Source organism: Solanum lycopersicum, chromosome 4 (genome assembly GCF_036512215.1).
Source record: "Solanum lycopersicum chromosome 4, SLM_r2.1".
Classification (NCBI taxonomy): Eukaryota; Viridiplantae; Streptophyta; class Magnoliopsida; order Solanales; family Solanaceae; genus Solanum; species Solanum lycopersicum.
The window spans coordinates 34,144,333-34,165,097 of NC_090803.1; the positions used below are offsets into that span (position 1 = coordinate 34,144,333).

Sequence of the window (20,765 nt, forward strand, 5' to 3'; positions counted from 1 at the left end):
TAAGACATTATGATGCTCAACTTAACATTGTACAAAGGTTCATTTATTCGTGTAGTCATAATTTAATTATTATCTTTTTTTAAAAAAAAAAAAAAAAACCTCTTAGAACTATTCATTATTTGGGATAAATAATTATTGCTACTCATATAATAGTGTTTTATCAAAATAAGACTAAATACTAAAATTGAATAGCATAAAGTAAAGAGGCCAAAGATATTTTATTGAAATAAGACTAATCAATTTAAAAGCAAACCTTTAAAAATTAGATGCCATCGATTAAAGGGAATTCTGATATAATAGTAATACAATGACAACTAGAATCGAGATATTATGATTTGTATACAATTTGCCCCCAAACCGAGCAAGCAATCCCCAAGTAGTGAGATAAGAATTAAGGTCGCTCATAAACAAAAGGATTCTTCCTACCTGCCTGACAATTGTGACAAAACAAGAGATATTTGTGTATATAAACAGGAATTAACAAAGACACCGGCCTCTCCAAATTCTGTATTTATTACTATTTCTTCTGTACACCTCTTGTGCCAACACTAACCCTTCAAAACCTGAGAAGAACATGTCATCTCCAACTACTAATTAACAAACCAAAACTGAACTTCAGCCTTGTGTATGAAGACAACATGATATGCATTGTAATTAACTCAACAGCCCTATAACTTATCTGCAATTCTTCCCAAAGCATCTGCAAGCTTCGTAAGTACTGCTACTAAGTTATCAACATGGTCCTTCCTTTGCTCCCTATCCTGTTCAAACTGCATATTCTGAGCTTCAAGTTGGGAGCTCACCAGTTTCCCATTCCTCTCCAATGCTCTCACTAAATGATGTTGCACACTCCTTGCTTCTTCATCATCTGCATCTGACTCGCTTTTCTTTCTTTTCCTTCCTTCATGACCACTTCCTATATCAGGTTCTCGGGTGGTAGGTTGGCTTGTACCTGCTGAAAAATATTAATTCTAATTCAGAAAGGGCATCCCAATAGTCTTGCAACCAACTATTGCTCCTCTCTTTTTTATCTTTTTCCCAGGATGTTGAGACATCTACGGACATTTTTACCAGAAACGCAAAAGTTCAACAAGGGTGTGAATTACCAGTGTAGGAAAAGTTAGAATGACATTTGACATACTACCACATACCTACAGATTTATTTAATGATAGTTGATTCATTTCAAAAGTTGCATTTCCGTTTTGTTTGGCTTTAGTGACAGTCTGAAACATAAACTAGACCAACTTCGCCGTAGAAAATGCAATAGTTGATAGAGGAGTGACCTTTGGCACAGAGAAGAAGCAATATAGACAATTTTAAATTTTACCAAAACTAATTTGTTTCATATGTGTATCATGAAAACAACAATTTCAGTGAAACTTCAAGCAGACATGAGAAAACCGACGACCATCTTAATAAGGTATAAACAGTAAAGGAGCTCAATAGCAATCTGAGGTTTTTACTTTTTAGAGATGTAAGTCAAAGTTCTTGAAAATGACTATCACGACGTCAAATAACCAGGCAATGTGTTAAAAGAGAAAAAAACAATAACAAAATAATCCCTTATATTTGACTTTAGACTCAAAGTCATCCCCTTTCTTTCACATGGAGCACTAGTAGTCCATTATGGTTGAAACATTGGTGCACATTTAGTCTCTTTCATACTATTCATTTGATATTAAACGTATTGATCTTGTAAACGTCGTCTGTTTACTAGTCTCCTTTTGTATATCATCTGATACAAACTAAATTCCTTCTAAAACTTCTACTTCTAGCTGCATCAAGTGTCATGATATTTATTTTGTACTTCTTGAATATTTTTGCTGTGTTTCACTTCAGTATACATATCCACGATTTTGTTGGTTCTTTAGCTTTCTCTCTGTTTACCATAACTAATTGATCTGCGAACCATATTCTTCTGAGCTTTCCACATGTATCTGGAGCAGAATCAAAGAACCAAAGAAAAATATGACGAAGAAGAAAAAGGAAATAAATAGGAGGAACATATTTGGCCCTTGTAGCTGGTGGTTTTATGAAGTCACCATGTCCCAAACATAGGCGTAAAATTTAGGTTTTAAAATCACAACCAGAAGGAAATCCTTTCTGAATGCGCTCAGGCAGTAAGATTGAGGAAAACTTTTTCTTAGCCTGCCTAAGTCAGCTTTGGATTTCTCCTTTTGGGGGGGTCCTTTTACGGGAGATGGCCAGATTTAATGCACTAGGGGAAAACACCATTTACTACAATGCTGGCTTCAAATCATACAAGATCACTAAATGCCATTTAGGAGCAGAAACATGGTAGTGGATCGAGCGCAGCAGGAATAGAATGAGAAGAGTAGGAGTCAGTCAGAAAACTCTAAAATGGTTGGTATCACTCTTTATTGAAGCTTTAAAAACACAGGGGAGAGAAGTCAGAAGATGGAAGACGAGAACATTTTTAAGAAACCTGAGAAACAAAACCAAAGTCTAACGATGAAGTGGTGGTGGAAGTTTGCAAATGAAGATAACATGCTCCAGAAAGAGGTCATCATAACAAAATATGGCATGGAAGATAAGTGGATGACTAAAATGATAAGTACTCCATATAAAGGCACTGTATGGACCGCAATCAGAAATCTATGGCCGTTGCTATATTACAGAACCAAGGTAGAAGTGGGAGATGGTTCAAAGACAACCTTCGGAGAGTATAAGTGGGGAATGGGTGTGTCCCTATAAAACAGTTGCATCCTGAATTGTTCATTCATGCCAATATCAACAGGTCACCGTGGCTACAATGAGGACTGGACAAGGATGAAATTTGTTCACAAGGAGGAACATTCATGATTGGGAGAGACAGTGGCAAAATTTCAAGATTCAGTAGACTCTTTTAGCAACCTCACTGAAAAGGACCTATTGGTTCGGAAGAATGATACCAAAGGTCATTTCTCAGTACATTCAATCATGTCATATCATATATCATATATCATATATATATATATATAAGAAAACCTTAGGACCGCCTACGTGGCACCACCACAAACAAAAATTTCCTTTTAAATTTATTTATTTCCAAAACTATCCTTTCCCTTTTATGAAAAGTTGTCTTTAATGAAGAGTTTGTGACTTTTATGAAAAGTTGTGGCTTTTATGAAGAGTTGCGACTTAAATGAAGAGTTGTGACATTTATGAAGAGTTGCAACTTTAATAGAAAGTTGCAACTTTTATGAAAAGTTGTGATTTTAATGAAAGATTGTGACCTTTCCGAAGGGTTGAAACTTTTTCAAAGAGTTGTAACATTTCCAACAAGGCACAATAACATTTGTTCAGACTATCCTTTGTTGTTATAAATATAGGGATTTCCTGTTATTATAAAACAATGAAAATTATGAACCTCTCCTTCTTCACAATTAAATATTTGTGTACTTGGAACCTGTTGAAGTGCTTACTGACACCATCCCTATGTTACAAATTTTGGTATGTATTTTTACGGTCATTAATTTATGCATATGTTATTAAGGTTTAATGACAAGAAGTAACAAATTTCAGTTTCTTTACATTATTAATGTTTGGTACCACGTAATCTTGTATGTAAGATAATATAGTGTTTTAATTTTAATGACTGGTAGGTTTAAGTATTATTTTATAAATTCTATGATATTTAATCCCGCGCAAAGCAGATAATTTTACTAGTTTATAATAAATTCAATTCATAAGGAACTCAACAAGAATGTTGGACAGGAGACAAAATGTCCATGGAAGATGATCTGGAAAACAAAAGTACCCTACAAAATAAACTGCTTTATATGGTTATTGACAAAAGAAGCAGTTTTGACACATGAAAATCTAAAGAACAAAGGCTATTAGTTGGCTTCTAGATGTACTTTATGTGGAGAAAATGCTGAGACAATTAATCATATTTATTGCATTGGACATGGACAGAACAATTATGGAGAATATTCATTGTCTAAAGGGATAAGATGGGTGAAACCAGGGAGCATTAAAGGAGTTCTGAGCAACTGGAATAGAGATGGCAATGCTTCTAATAAGGAGAAAAGATGGAAACTTGTCCAAGCATGTATTTGGTGGACAATCTGGAAAGAGAGAAACAACAGGAGTTTTGAAAATGGGCAAAATAGCTTACAAAAAGATCAAGATGAACTGTTTAGCTCTTTTCTATTTTTGGTGTAAACAAAATATATTAACTAGAACAGAAGATATCTTCGATGTGCTAGATTGTTTTACAGGCAACAGTTCTATTCAGTAAGTTGTAAAACTTTTAAAGGGGACTACACTTTTGTTGTTGTATACCTGTGGATATAGAGAGACTAAGTTTTCAGTTTCATAAGAAATCAGTTTATGAGTTCTAGGGTGTGTTTCACTATGGACAACAAAACAACCACAAGTTGTTAACTATCATCAAAGGGTTGTGAGATTGAGTACATCCATGCATTAATTTGCCCCTAATGTATGCTTAGAAGATTATCACTAGAGGTTTCAACTTTAACGTCAAATATTTGTACTAGTTTATTCAAAATGTTAAAGTGAATACCTGTGTTTGTGTGTGTGTGTGGGGGGGGGGGGGGGGGGGGGGCTGTGGAATCTGTACAAGTTGTAAGCAATTCTAACTATTTAAAGGTTACGTAACATTATGCTATTTGGAATTTCTCACTATAGAGTGATTGCGAAGCAAAATAAATTTATAAAAGTGCAAATCAAAGATCAAATGATGAGTCTTACTAAGAGAACAAGAGTTTATTTAAGCTTTCTAGTGTGTATTTTGTTCTAGAACGTAACTCCTAAGCTTTTGGTCTGCAACTACAAGAATAAGTTCAAGAAGAAATCTAGTTTGTCACAATATTGTGAGTTCCATTATACTTATCTTTTCAAATTGTTTCTATGGGACGTGAATCCATGTGCACAGACAGAGGTTAAGAAGGGACCTACAGACACGAATATTTCAAAAGTGAAGAATTATTAATGCTCCATGTGAAAGAAGAGATAGGGATGACTTCGAGTCTAAAGCCAAGGAAACTTTTCCTGTTATCAGATTATTGTGATTACCAACTGATCTTTACAAGGGCACCGACTTATTTGTTTATCCTGAACTTGTGAGATCATGAGCATTCAGTTGCCAGAATATGAAGCACTCTAATTATGAATAACGGTACACGTTGCCAAGGCTGACCATTGTAAACTATTGAAAACAATAAATGCCAGTTATGTGGGGTATTGAACAGATTGTTTTGGATACTATAAGAAACAGAATATCTAATTTAAGATGGCATACATAAGGATGGCAACGGCGCGGAGCGGATGCATGGCGGGGTGGGGCTATGTAGGGCAGGGCAGGTTGAAGTGAGTTTTTTAAAAATTGTTGCGGGACGGAGCGGGTTGTAGGTATATGTAATTTTATGTGGGTTCAAACTTAATTTTAATTTTTTTCATGCTGTAAGAGTGATAGATCATTATTTATTAAGATAATTTCTTCAAAGCTACATAAATATTCAAGATCGTAGATGAAAATGGTTCAATAAGAAATAATAATTTCTTACGTGTTTCCAATTGACTTCAAAGAAGAAAAATTAAGTCATTATCTATTGAATAAATACGATTTAATGAAAAAATGAATTTATTTTTTGAACTTTACTTTTAGTATCAAACTTAACTTGAAAAAAAATATTTAATAAATTATGTGGGGCGAGATCGGGTTGAAAAAGAAAAAAGTTGTTATGAAAGGCGGAGCATGGAAGCTTAAAAATTTGCAGGTTAAGCTCTCTCTGCCCCGCCCCCCACCACATTGCCATCCCTAGTCGTACAAAACCATGACGGATGACTAGGAAGCCAGCAGAGTAAGCCAAGTTTAAGTAGAGCTTTCTTGGCCTCCTGTGTATGGTGCAACCAATGACAAAATACAGAATTTGCTATATATGTATGTATATTAGGTTGTTGGAGTATAGCTTAAAGCTAAATGCAAATAAAACTCCTTGCTATTTTTATGGACTAGCAGTAGTAAGTTACTACTCAAATTGTCTATAGAATGATGACCAGCCTTTTGTCCACATAAAATATTGGGAAAATTTGAGGAAAAATTCAAAGTCTCCCTTTTTCCTTCAAACTTCAACCAAATATTGTCCAATCTCCTAGAATAACTCTATATATCAAACCTTCAAATATTTCACTTTTGCCAAGAGTGTGACTTCATAAAAATCATAGTAGCACCACAACTGAAGCAATCAGATGAATATATCTGACTTCTTTCAGTTTTTGTTATCCGCATATCTCAGTTATAACCCAATATTAACCAAATACACACATTTGCAGGGCAAAACAAGAAAACAAATAGAATTAACTAAAAGAAAGAAACCTTTCGGTGTGTGCAGAATTAACATTATATAGACGTACCTTGTGTAGGAGAAACTTGAGAGAGTGGTTGATGTTGTTGCTCTGCAATCCAAAATCAAGATAATTAGGAAGACCAAATAAAATTTTATTTTTTTTGAAATGGGTAACTTGTATTCCTCAGCATTGAGGGTTATGCTGGCCACACCTCCAAAAAGTATTAACAGCGAAGCGAGAAAAAAAGAAGAGAAACAAAAAATACTTACAAAGAACCTAAATAATAAGTTCAAAACAATTTGAATTCCACCACAGCGAAGAGGTAGAGGAAAATGAAGAAAATTTAGTACTTTCTAGAGGGAAGGAAAATGAATATTATTACCTAATTTAAATTTTTATTTCTATATAATTGAATTGGATTCATGCTGGTCATTCTACTATGATGTAGCAGTATAGGGAAAGGAAGAGAGACTATCATATATGTTCATTGACCTAGAAAAAAAAGCTTATGACAGAGTTCCTACGGGGGCTTTGTGGAGATGTTCGGAGGCTAAAGGTGGACTTGCAGCTTATATTAGGGGGAGACTAGATAAAAACATGAAATACTTGCAGCTTATTGAGGACAGAACCCTAGATGGCGGAATATGAAGGCCGAGAATTAAATTGAGTGCTGTCAAGTTTTTCTTTTTAGTATTATTATTATCACTCTTATTACCCAATTCTTGATTTTATATTTTACCTATTATTACTTCTTCGTTTATCGTACTATGTGTTGTTGATACTATTATTTTCTATATGGTTTTTCACTTCTGTATTTCCTTTTCTTACTGATTTGGATATGCCTTGGTTTAACCGAGGACTGTCATAAATAGCTTCACAGGGCAGGGGTGTTGCATACACATCACCCTACCAAGACCTCACTTACGAAATCTTACTTGGTATATTGTTGTATTGCTATAATTGAATTTAACTAGTATTGGGCAGTCCATTGCGATTCAAAATAGAACAAGAAAAAGATATCATCATCGGAAAAAGAAATAATATAACCTTGATATAAAACCATTAGAGGCATACAATATCACCATTGTAGTGCAATTCTATTGTTTTGGGCACCCAAGTACACAAATGTGTAAAGACAAGACATCTAATGATAAATAATTTCATTTCCACCAAGATTCTAATTCCAACAATGACAAAGTAAATATGCAGTACAAAATTGTTTGTAGTGAAACTAGTACTAGTACAAAACACAAAATATTGGGACCTGAGTTCCGAGTCGTACAGATTCACATATAAAAAAATAGTCACAACTAATACAATATTTTGAGATGCAAAATGTTGTATTATAAACTTAGTCACACTTCATAACTACTCTACATACAGTATTAAATTCTGCCTAAGTTACGCAGCGTTGATAAAAATAATAAGTTAGGGGGTTTAATAAGTTGCATAAGCACAAGGAATTTCCTAGGGTGATAAAAAAAGAGCATGTTGATATCATTGCTGACTTGCTGTAGTGGAACATAGAGTGACTCAACAAAAAGAAATAACCATGAGGGTAATGCCAGGATGGATGTGGCTTTCAAATTGCGGTGCCAATGACAGGTAGAATCTGGCAACTCTGGAATACTGGGGTGGTTCAGGTTAGTATCTTGGATATTAGCCCATTTAAATGCTCTATTTAAAATCATTGCAGAGACTATTTTATTAGTTTTACTGGAACATATGGACTTCATACAATTGAGGACAGGAAGGAGTTGCGGTCTGCAATTGAAAACCTGAAATCTATTGTCCAAAAACTCACAGCTCATAATGGGGGACTTCAACTCTATTCTCAGAGGGAAGGATACGAGCGCCCAAGTCATGGATGCAGAGATCAGGGATTTTGAAGACATGGTGAATTACTAGCCTAAATGAACTTAGGCCTACAGGGAGATTCTTGCATGGACAAGTTCACATATAGATGGTAACTTGACAGGGCAGTGGTCAATCATGCATGTATGGAAGGATGCCTTTATCTAGAACTAGATGTTAACGGACCCTCACTTTTCTGACCATTCTTTGCTATGTGTCACAATGGAGGAGGTACAGACTAGAAGTCCTTAAACCATTCAAGTTCCTGAATCACTTGGTAGGATATATTGAGTTCCGACACATCATGACTGATATGGAAAGAAAATGGAAGAAGTTCAAACTTATGAAAGGTGCACTGAAAAGGTACGTGAAATACTAGAGTGTTCTATAGTGCTTAGCTTAAAGCAAACAAGAGGATGTTTAAAAACTGCTAAAAGTGTCTCTGAATGACCAAGACCTCTATGCTAAAGAATAGAAGCTGAAAATAAACTTGGGAAAATGGATTGTAACAGAAGAGAGCATTCATATTGGGCAGGCCATTGCTATTCAAAATAGAATAATAAAAAGATGTACTCATCTTTGTAAGAAGAAATGCTTTAAACTTGAAGACACCATTAGAGGTATATCAATTCTATTACTTTTGAGCACCCACCCATGTGCACAAATCTTTAAAAGACAAGATATCTCATAAAAAATAATTTTATTTCCACCGAAGAATCTAATTCAACAAAGTAAATATGCAGTATAAAATTGTTTGTGTGAAACTAATACAAGTACAAAACATAAAGACATGAGTTCAGGGTGGGGTGGTTTTCACATATGGAAAATATATTTACAACTAATACAATATTAATTTAATCACACACTATAACTATGTGTAAAAGAAAAAAAGAAAAAACCTGAAACTGGAGTAGGAATAGGAGGGTCATTGATTGGTTTATGAGGAGTTTCATCAGGCTCAAAATCAGAAAACAAGGCATCATCCCCTGATGCAGCACTTTTCCCACTATCAAACAGGACTTGTGAGCCCAAAGCCAAAACCAAGCCTCCTTCTTCATGGGCATCGGCATCTCCACTTCCACGATCAAGAATATCATAGACTTCTCTATCGAAAAATCCAGGTAATTTTTTGTCTCTTCTCAAATCATTCCTCATGACCCAAAAGGAGTCGGTTTCTTCTTTTATCTGAGACTCCCACTCTTTAATCTTCTTAAAATCTCCAGCCAAATTACTCCATCTCTTTCGGCATTGAACTGGTCCACGGTTAACCCCATGTCTTTTACAGTAGGAAGAAACAGAAGCCCACTTGGGTTCAACCTGTGGTGAACCTAATTCAACAACGCCAGTTCGTCCTCGACGGATCCGGTTTTCAGTAACCTTTTTCCCCTGTATCAGTACAAGAATTTCTTGTCTAGTCCAACGAGGAAGCCTAGGAACTTTGTTAGAATCATCGGCGCCGTTGAGACGGCCGTCGGAGTCGGTAGACGGAATTAGGGTCAATCGCTCAAGCTTCATACTACTTTTTGAACCACGTCAGTTAACGGAATTACGACAAACGCCGTTTTTGAGTAGGACGGCCCGTTGAGGGGAAGAGAAACAGAGTGTTTTCCCCTTTTCTTTTTTAATAATAATAATGGTAATATAAATATATTTCATGCCCCTTTTGGTTTTGGGTATTAAATAGTAATCATCACTCCGCTTACATATTTCTTAATCAGTCTCTGATAATTTTTACAATTATCTAATTTCTAAAATAAAGAAGATTGCTTACTTTATACTCATTTCATCTTTCACTCACAAATATTAATAAAAATTAAGTAAATAACAAATAAGGCCACAAGCCTATTTCTAAGGGCTACTATTTTAAACAAAGACCAAACCATCAACTAAATATTCAAACAGGTCACTTTCCTTTCCGTGGAAATTGGCGTTTTTCTTTTCATTACTATTCATTCTTTTTAATATATATATATATATATATATATATATATATATTAGCAAAAATAATGTATATATTAGTTCTCGACTTCATGCATTAGCACATTAGCATGATTAAACTGAAACATATAATTATCCCTCAATTTTTTTTTTACATATTTTATATCATAATTGTGGATGATATTTTTATATAACGCAATTTGTTTTAATATACTAAATCAAACAATGCATAACAAATAATATATATATAATAAATGCAAGTATTACTAACACAGTCTATTTAACTTTATTTTTAGGGCAACTTTCACATATAGCAAAAAAAAATCATATTTGCATAATATAGCAAACTTTGCATAATTGCGCTCCACAGCTAACATCAAAACTGTATAATTCGCTATACATATATAAGTGTATAATTCGCTGGCCTAAATTGTATAATTCACTAGCCTAAATTGTATAATTCGCTGGCCTATTTCGCTGCAATTGTATAATTTGCTTTGCATATAGTTGAATCGAATTAAAATGTATGTACATTGCATAATTATAAGTTTATAGAAAAAAGATATATGTTTTTCTCGCTTTATACAAAAACAGAAACACAATATATACACTTCTGTTGTATAAAGCTAGAGAAAATTGTATTTCACTACAATTATATAATTCGCAATTGTATAATTCGTTGGCCTTTTTCTCTGTAATTTTTGAAGTAAAATGTTTGTAAATTGTATAATTAAGTGTATAACACGAAGATATACATTTTTGCATGTGCATATACAATTTTCTCTTGCTTTATACAAAACAGAAACAAAATTATACACTTCTCTGTATAAAAGCGAGAGAGGCGAGCGAGAATGGAGAATGGCGAGCGAGATTCCTGGGAGAGAGACGCTGGCAAATTTTAGATAATGTTTGCAATGGAGCATAATTAAATCAAACCCTAGCTATTCTATTTAATTTAAGTTATTAGTTTGCTATTTTAAACAATTTTTCCTTATTTTTATACGTTTTACCAAATGAGTGAGGTCAATATTTGTTCATAAATTTAATTTTTTAATAGAATTTATAAAACTATTCTAATTTTTTTAACTCTAGCTATACTCCGGTAATAGTAAATTCTCTTATTAAATGTAAAATGAATATCTAATAAAAATAAATAAATTTAAATGGTGTTAATTAAATAATTTTAAACTTTTACACTAAAATGAATTAAAGTGGAATCAAAATATTAAATATTTGTTGTTGTTTACTTGTATATTGCTTTTTCCAAAAATACCTTCACGAAACATGCACATCAACATCCTACTACTTAGCCTTTAACTCCCTCTTTATGTAATTAGAGAAAGAAAAATTACTATTAGTGTAGTATGCAATCAAAGGGATTTTATGGCATTATTATTTGAGATAAATCTTTTGCAACTTTTATACCTAATTTTGGTATCTTTTACACAGTCAAAATGGTAAAATAATAAAATACTCATGTGTCTTAGTAGTTAAATCAAATTAACAAATGCAGATTTTTTATTGTGTTATTAATTAATGTAAGTTTTTACTTATAATTTATTAATTATAATAAGCTAATACAATTTGATATAACATTCGATCGAATTTTTAGCCCTTATAATTGTCCTTTCTTCGAGACTTTGATTTCTCATTTTCCTTTTTTACTTAAATTTAAAATATAGAAAATTTTAATTAATATTTTAATATTAGAATATGTAATATTTTGGACGAAAGAAAGAAATATTTTAGACAAAAGAAAGTGAAAAGTGTGATAATGATTATGGGATGGATTTAAAATACAAAGAAGTCAAATTAGATGGATAAGGGCATCCACCTTGTCTTAGCAAAATATGAGTTAAAAGTTTTTCCACTTTTCCTTTTGTTCTCTTCCTCCACCTCTCAATTCCCTAATCCATAATCAAGTACTAGAATAAATATTTAATTATTAAAAAAAAGGTGTAGGAGTTAGGAATGAGTGGGTTGTCCCTCCCTCCACAAAAGGGCTATATTTCTCAATAATAGGGGTGGCTCCATCACTATGTGTAGAGTCATCTTTACCTTTTTTTTTCTTTCCTCAGTCTTTATCATAATTATCCTATTTAATAATTAGGCCAAGGAACCTTTTCAAAGATGAATTTGGATTTATTTAAGTTTAAATTGTACCTTTGGTGTATGCATAATTTTGCAATTTTCATTTTTTTATAGTCTATTTAAAAAGTTATATGATACTTTTTTGTTTTAAAAAGATGGTCTTATTTTTTTTAATTTGTTTTATAAAGAATGACTTTTTTTTTTTATATAAAATTTTAGTTCTAACTTCTCGCATGTTTAAGCCATAAGATTAAAGGACATTTTGGTACATTTGACATAACTTTAATTTAGAACCACAAAATAAAAAAAATCTTCTTTCTTTTTTTAAATTTTGTTCCAAGTGAAATTAGACAATTATTTTTAAAACGGAAAGAGTTGAAGTTGATATAATTAAACAATTAAGTAATTTTACAGTATAACATTAATTACAATCACATATTTGCATATTGTTTGATTGCATTAATATAAATACACAGTTGAATGAAAATTTACAAAATAAAGGTTAGCTTTCAAAAATTAAAAGTTAATATTTGAAAAATATGTGTCTTTTGTGAATGATACTTAAGTACTTAGGTATTTAAGATGCATGTTTTTTCTTGAATATATAATTATTAATAAACATATATTTATAACAAATATTTTTTTAAAATTATATATATATTCCTCTTATTTAGAAATAGCAGTTAAAAGGATTAACAATGTGCAACGAAATTTGTCGAATTAACCCTTTAACTTTTAATTTTACCTATTCTCTACTCTAAACACGTGGGATAATTGTGTCCATATTTCCAAGATCCCTTTTACTGATCAAAAGCTTGCAACCCCAAATCTCAAATCCCTCTTTAACAGTGGCGGTAATCTTTTCAAATTTTCTTTGTTTCAATTTCATCCTTCATCAGTGTTAGTCATTTCTCGTACTGATCAAAAACTTGCAATCCCACATTTCAAATCTCTCTTAAACAGTGGCGGTAATCTTTTCAATTTCTCTTTACTTTAATATAGTTCTTCATCAGTATTATTCATAGAGCTCCCCATCTTTCTCATCATAATTTTCTAATTTTTTTATGAATCTTTTATATTTTAAGACTATAGGAACCGATACTACCTTAAAGGTAGTCTTTGATTTGTAAAAGTTTATATTGGTAGTTTGCAAGTCATTTTTATGGCTTCTTTAATTCTTATCGTTTCATGTTTCTTCAGTTTGATATTTGCTAGAGATTCGGGAATATGAAATAACTATTTAAAGTAAAGTTATTTCATGAGTTCATTTTTATTGTTTTGCTACTTACCGAGCACTTATAAAATAAGTGTATTCTTTTGGTGAACGCACACATCACATGGTAGTACAAATAGCATCCTAAATTTATTCCAGAGAATATTGATTTCCTATCTTGATGTTATCACTGAAATTCACTTGACATTTTAATTTTTAGGTGTCATTAGGAGTTTAATTTCTCATAGTTTTATAGGTTTTTTGTTTGTTTATTGACCTGTAGTATCATACCTTTATATCCTGATTTATGTTAGTTTTCAAGGTAACATACTCTGTGTGGAACATGTTCTTCATGAATTTATAATCTTGAAAGTCTTTGGACTAATTAAGGTAGGACTTTGTGGGAAAGTAGATTCTTGGGTGATACCCGTGCAATGCACGCTCCCAACAAATTGAGTTTTTATATGTTACTATCCACCAAACACAAGCACGCGCGCACGCGCACACACATTTATTTCACACCATAAATGTACTACATTATTTTTTTTAAAAAAAATACTACATGTAGCTTTGAAGCAATATCCAAGAGAATCACCATGCCATCACTTAATTATTGACGAAAAATGCATGTATCTCAGATGTAAAATCAGATGTAATATTATGTGAGTGATCTGAATGTCATGTAAAAGAAACATCGCTAGGATTCTCTAATGTTGTTAGTTGTGTTTTCAAGGTTGTGCTCTTACTTTTTAATCAATAGTTTGCTCTTAGTCCATGTTGGCATGCCTTTTGTTCTTGTTGTAACAAACCTAAAAATGGAAATACTAAGTGATACTTAATGTGTCAAGAATGCCTATGATTAGATCAGGGTTCACACGAATTGATGCCCGTAGAACCAGACTCTCAAACCCTTGCTACATCCAATCCAACTAACCTGAGGAGTTAGTTGAGCTAGGAAAGGTTGGGTCCAACCATGTAAGGCTCTCGAATACAAAGATTTACTCAAAGGAGTCTTTACCGGACCTAAAAAGAGAAAATCTTAGGTTTGGAGGGTCTAGGGCTAAAATGATATTTTTCTAGGCTAAGGGTAATAAAGTAATTATCCTAAATATATAATTAATTATTTAATTAATAAGGTGAAGGGGAAATTTGGGGAGAGAGAACCGAAATTGAGCTCTTGAAGTGAAGTCTTGCTTCACCCGGGTTCAAACCTAGGTGGAAACAATGAATTAATGTGATTTTTATTCAAGCTATTGAATTAATATAATTAATTATTATTATTCATTAGATGATTTAAAATAAAATAAAAATCAGATTTTTAATAATTAAGTAAACCTTATTTGACTAAGTCCTAAACTAGACTCCTAAGCCTAATAAAGCCCCTACTCTCTCACGTCTATCTCTCAACTCTCACGCTCAATCTCCCTTGTTATTTCATACGAAATTCTCTATCAAAATAAAATACAAAAGCAGAAAAATAAATCAAGTTCTTCACACTTGAAGAACTCACACAAAATCAAAAGGAAACAAACGTTAAATCGCACACTAGGCTAAAGGAGGTTGTCATTGGAGTTATGGTTGTGTTGTTACGTGCACAAACTTATATAAATCGATATGTTAATAAGTAATGTAAATATTATGATTTGAGTGCAATTCTTTATTGAATGAAATTTTGAAAATGCACCTAAAGAACTCACTACAAAACTACTTAAAACGTCTAAACATTTAATTTGAATGAAGTGAGAAAATAGGCTGCAAAAATTTCCAGCAGCTTGTTAATGAGTTTCGGCCAAACTAAGGAGAATTTCATGCTATGAAACAATGAACTAAAATATGTGAGATCACTAAGGATTGAACCCGTGACCTCACCATGTTGAAAATCAATGAAAAAAGGAGAGAAAAAGGGAATGTGGCATGTGGGACTCGAACCTATAACCTTGGCTGGAAAATGAAAAATAAAAAGAAAAGAAATGAGAGGAGTGATATTCGAACCCACAACCTCTCAGACAGTAAAGGAGAAAGTAAAAAATGAAAAAGAAAAGAAATGAGAGGAGTGGTATTCCAACCCACAACCTCTCAAGCAGTAAAGGAGAAAGGAAAAATGAAAATATTAGGAATGTGAGGAGTGGGATTCGAACCCACGACCTCTTAGGAAGATTTAAGGAGAATTAAAAATGCAAATAAAAGAAATGTGAGGCGTGGGAATTGAACTCACGACCTCTAGGCAGTAAATGAGAATTACAATAAAATGATAAAGTGAGGTTGTGGGGATTTGATCCCACAACCTCATTGTCAATGCGAGATAGTCAAGGAGAAATAAATAAAGAAATAAAAGGGGTTGTGGGAGTTAGAACCCACAAACCCTCGGCCAAAGGAGAGAATTTCTAAAGAAAAGTAACTAAAAAGAAATGTTGATGTTGGGGCTCGATCTAGGGTCCCAATGTCATGAGGACTAAAAATAAGTGAACCTAAGATGTATGCAATGAAATGATGAAACCCTAGAAGGGTTAAGCATGAGTATAAGATACACAAAATCGCCAAGTGCATTGGCATATGGCGAAATGAACAATGAAATGATGAAATGAACAATGAAACAATAAAACCCTAGAAGGTTTAAGTAAGAGCGTGAAACACACAAATGGCCAAGTGCATTGGCATATGATGAAATAAATATTTACGTAAAAAGGGGTGAGTAATTATGAAGAGCAAATGTGCTAATGTTAGTAAATGTGGTGACAACATGATATGAGGCTAATGGAAAATATGAGAGCAATCTCAAATGAGCCTAAGTAAATGTTACCAAAACGTACTCACCTATGAGAGTGTAAAGTTAATGAAGAGACCAGTCTCTATGAACATTCTAATGAAAGTATTGAGATTAACACACTTAATACTAATGCTTAGATGACAAATCATCTATTGAGCTATGATGTCCTCATACTAGAAGCCATTTTGCATGACGTATGAGTTGAATGTAATGGAACTTTATACTGAGCACCAATAGACTAGCTATGAGCGGTGATGCCTTTTTTCGGGAAGGACGGAGGTTCACGTAACTCTACTGAGATAAGACTGTCAGGCATGCCGGGTATGGGTCTCATTATATCTCTTAGTCTTCGAACCTATATTGCCAATATGGGGATCTGGCGGGGTTCAATTCCCATGTACGCAATCATATTTTAGGTCACTTTAGCCGGTGATTCCACCTCTTTTTGGTGTGGAGTTTGATGACACTAAATTTCATAATGCTCACATGATCTATGTCGGTTAAAGTTAAAGTTCCCAAAGAATGAATGAGGTCAGCCTCAAATGATGCACATAATGAAATGAACGATACCAAATGTGTAAGGATAGGATAATCAACAGGTGAGCTAGACTCAAGTAATGAAACTAGGTTATTCTTGATCATTGCACAACAAACCCGATGAAAGTCTTAAACTATATCCTAGGTATAAATGGTGTTCACACTAGCCTATGAACGAAATGAGATGAAGTACGTATAAATGAATGAAGCAGACTCTATTTTTGCTAAAGAAGGCTCCCTAGTTGAGGTCCCATATGTTGAGCCCTCATTTTGAGAAGTCCTAACGTCAAGTCCATGATCATAAGGTCTCATGGCATATGAAAGAACGATATGAACTACGTGATATGATATGTGAAATATGTTATGTGTTGTTTGCAAAATGATAAGTTTAATGATGCATGTTACACTCATTGCATGACTTTCCAAATCCAAATTTGGCAGGTCCATTCACATTCCTAATCCAAATTTGACAAGTCCACTGACTTGACTTTCCATAAATCATGTTGTTAGGAAAGAGCTATTCCTTCTCAGGCATGTCCTTGGTGTGTGCTTGCATATACCCATACTTAGTACAAGTGTGTACTAATCCCATACTACTATATACTTTTAGGTGTATGCACAGGTGGAAGCTAGAGCTTACAGGTTGACGTTGCCACTATTCGGACGTGGAGCTTTCATCCGAACTTGTTAGGCCCTCATGCTTTCGAGGATTCTACCGTTATTATCTAGCTTAGATGTAGGCTTTAGCTAGTGGAGCATGTTCCACTAGTGTTTCTTTCCACTTTCATTTCGTACTTTGTATTGGTGTCGTTTTGGCAAAAGTACGTTTAACGCAATTATGAACTATTTTTTTCATTTGATTATCACTATATTAGATGGTTGATTTGTGAAAGCCTATAATGTTAATTGGAATATGTTTAACATGAAGTAAGAAGACAAAAAGGTCAAATTTTCCACTAAAATTAACCTAGATGAAGTAAGAATGACGTATGTAGGCTTGTCTGCGACCTCTAAGAGGTCAACGACGCCGGTCTCATCTGGGGTCTAGATTTCGGTCATTCGGTCTTGACAAAGTTTGTATTAAAGCGCTAGGTTAAATTCTGAGGATAATAAGTTCACATAAACCACATTGAGTAGTTCATAAGTCATGGTAGTGAAGTGCACCACTATCCTGAATAAGAGACTGCATGATGCATAGGAAAATTTTCCATCTTCTAATCTTACCATGCCTTTCCTAATGTTTGAATTTCATGATGTTATGAGCGTGTCTAAAATAAATCCTTGTTGTTTACAGAGAATGAACACTAGGAGAACTATTGGTCAGAGGAGCAAAGTATCTGCTGCTAGAGACAATCAAGTTCCAGCCTAGGCTCCAGCTGAAGGAGTAGCCATGTCAGCTAACCCTGCTGGGTTGACTGATGCTGAGGTGAGGGCATATCTAGCCCAGATGGAACAGACCATCACCATGCAAGATCAAGCCATGACTGACCAGGTCAATCGGCGAAAATGTCCAGAGAGAGAATCCACCGGTTTGCAGTATGGCTGATAGATTGAGGGATTTCACGAGGATGAATCCTCCTATTTTCATAGGGTCTAACACTTCAGAGGATCCCCAGGAGTTTGTGGATGAGGTTCATAAGATTTTGGTGGCTATGGGGGCCACAGATACTGATAAAGTAGAGTTGGCTTCCTATAACTGAAGGATGTTGCACAAACTTGGTGCAAGATGTGGCAGGATAGCCGAGCGTTGGGCGAAGTTTCAATCACTTGGGAGTTATTTAAGACATCTTTCCTGGAGATATGTTTCCCTAGGGAGATGAGGGAGGCCAAGGTTGAGGAGTATATCAACCTTAGACAGGGATCGATGACAGTCACAGAGTATTCTCTGAAGTTTGTGAAATTATCCAGGTATGCCACTTCTCTTGTGTCTAACAGCAGAGACGAGATGAGTAGATTCTTGGCAGGAATTGCTAAGGATATCGAGAAAAAGAGTAGGGCGGCTATGCTGCATGACAACATGGACCTTTCCAGGCTTATGGTCCATGTTAAGTAAGTGGAGGAAAGCAGAAAGAGGAAACACCCTAGGGTAGGGAACAGGTCAAGGCAAGCTGAGGAGAATTTGTCAAGAAAGAGTAGTACTAAAATCAGGGATAAGCCCAGGTTTAAGAAGGGACTCTTCCACCAAGGGGAGTCAAGTACATCTAAGGGTCGCCATGATATGAATTCCGAGTCCAGAGTTAAGAGAAACAATGAAGTAGATACACCTTAGGTGAGACCACCTTGCAGGAAGTGTGGCAAACTACATGGAGGAGAGTGTATGATGGGAACTAATTCTTGATATAGTTGTGTTAAACCGGGTCACATGGTGAAGGATTGTCCTATTAGGAGAAGTCAAGAACAAGGGAAGGAGAGAGTTCATTCTAATGGTCCAAGTGAAGAGGCTACAAGGAGGCAATGATTCTTTACACTCAAGTCTAGGGGTGCAGGGGAAGGCACTTCTGGTGAAGTCTCGGGTGAGTTACCTTAATTAGTCCTTCATGTATTTGACTGTGTATGGTGTTTATGCACTAGTATGAGGTTAATATGTTTGAGTCATCATGTTGGTTGCTGATTTGTATGACTTTTATGTATCTTATATTCTATGCTTTGATGAGACTAGTTTAGGAAAGAGTTCCTCAGTCTATTAATGTGAAACTACTGGTAGTTTTCAAGGATGTGCACTATCATGTTAATATGTGAATCATACATTCAACAATGGGGAGTATTGAATTACCTATGTATGCATACGTCCTACAGATGACTTACTTATTGTTAGTAAAGAGTAGTGTCATTCAGGGACGAATGTTTCTAAGGGGGGGGGGGAATGTAATAACCCTAAAAATGGATATATTAAGTGATACTTAATGTGTCAAGAATGCCTATGATTAGACCAGGGTTCACACGGATTGATGCGCGTAGAACTAGACTTCGGAACCCTTTCTACATCCAAGCCAACTAACTTGGGGAGTTAGTTGAGCTAGGTTAGGTTGGGACCAACCATGTATGGCTTTCGACTACGAAGATTTACTCGAAGGAGTCTTTATCGGACTTAAAAAGAGGAAATCTTAGGTTTGGAGGGTCTAGGGGTAAAATAGTCTTTTTCCATGATAAGGGTAGTATTGTAATTATTCTAAATATATAATTAATTATTTAATTAATAAAGTGGAGGGGAAATTTGGGAAGAGAGAGTCGAATTGAGCTCTTGAAGTGAAGTCTTGCTTCACCCCGTTCGAACCTAGGTGGAAGCAATGAATTAATGTGATTTTTATTTTAGCTATTAAATTAATATAATTAATTAATTATTATTATTCATTATCTGATTTAAAATAAAATAAATTTTAGTTTTTTAATAATTAAGTAAACCTTATTTGACTAAGTCCTAAACTAGACTCCTAAGCCTAATAAAACCCCTACTCTCTCACGTCTATCTCTTAACTCTCACGCTCAATCTCCCTTGTTATTTCACATGAAATTCTCTTCCAAAATAAGATACAAAAGCATAAAAATAAACCAAGTTCTTCACACTTGAAGAACTCACACGAAATCACAAGAAAACAAACGTTAATCGCATACTAGGCTAAGGGAGGTTGTCATTCGAGTGGAGTTGACATTGAGGAGGCCTAGACGTGTTCTTGGGAGGAGTTTTTGGGCAACAAGTCAAGGGTTTATATGGGTTCTCTTCTCTCTTTGTCCCTTTCCCAAGAGACCCCTTAAGATTCAGTCAAATCTAATCTGAAAACTAGGATTGTTTCCGTTGCATGTCCCTGTCACTAGCTCCCATTGATTCGTAGGTTGGGTATGTTTACTTGTAGATATTAGACATGTAATGTGTTTTTGTATTGAATATGTTCATGAATGTTGTTTGGAATCGTATGAATGACAATCTATGTTTTTATGAAAAGAATTGTACGTGTGTACAATGTAGCCGTGACTCCTTTGGTTTGAGGTTCAAAAATAACATGTTATGATTGTGTTCTTACGTGCACAAACTTATATAAATTGTGATGTTC

At 34.3% G+C, this 20,765-nt stretch overlaps 2 protein-coding genes and 1 long non-coding RNA gene across 4 annotated transcripts; 2 read left to right on the forward strand and 1 right to left on the reverse strand.

The window, feature by feature from the left end:
- Positions 1–240: 240 nt before the first annotated feature.
- On the reverse strand, positions 241–10,006 carry LOC101267598 (trihelix transcription factor ASR3). Of its 2 annotated transcripts, none has more exons than XM_004237521.5 (3): positions 9,070–10,006; positions 6,383–6,424; positions 241–955 (listed from the first exon to the last, which is right to left on the reverse strand). In XM_004237521.5, the coding sequence occupies exons 1-3, from the start codon at positions 9,683–9,685 to the stop codon at positions 669–671; spliced, it is 945 nt and encodes a 314-aa protein (XP_004237569.2). In that variant the 5' UTR covers positions 9,686–10,006; the 3' UTR covers positions 241–668. The 2 variants fall into 2 exon arrangements, with proteins under 2 accessions (XP_004237569.2, XP_010319882.2); XM_010321580.4 differs by having other exon boundaries at positions 241–952; positions 9,070–9,913.
- Positions 10,007–12,900: 2,894 nt separating this feature from the next.
- Positions 12,901–17,608, forward strand: LOC104647015 (uncharacterized). Its single transcript, XR_002027606.3, has 2 exons — positions 12,901–13,167; positions 17,327–17,608. It is a non-coding gene; the product is annotated as an uncharacterized lncRNA (long non-coding RNA).
- A 498-nt stretch (positions 17,609–18,106) lies between these two features.
- LOC138348078 (uncharacterized) lies at positions 18,107–18,769 on the forward strand. The gene is made up of 3 exons (XM_069296688.1): positions 18,107–18,245; positions 18,307–18,392; positions 18,452–18,769. Exons 1-3 carry the CDS (start codon positions 18,107–18,109, stop codon positions 18,767–18,769), a joined length of 543 nt encoding a protein of 180 aa, XP_069152789.1.
- Positions 18,770–20,765: the final 1,996 nt, after the last annotated feature.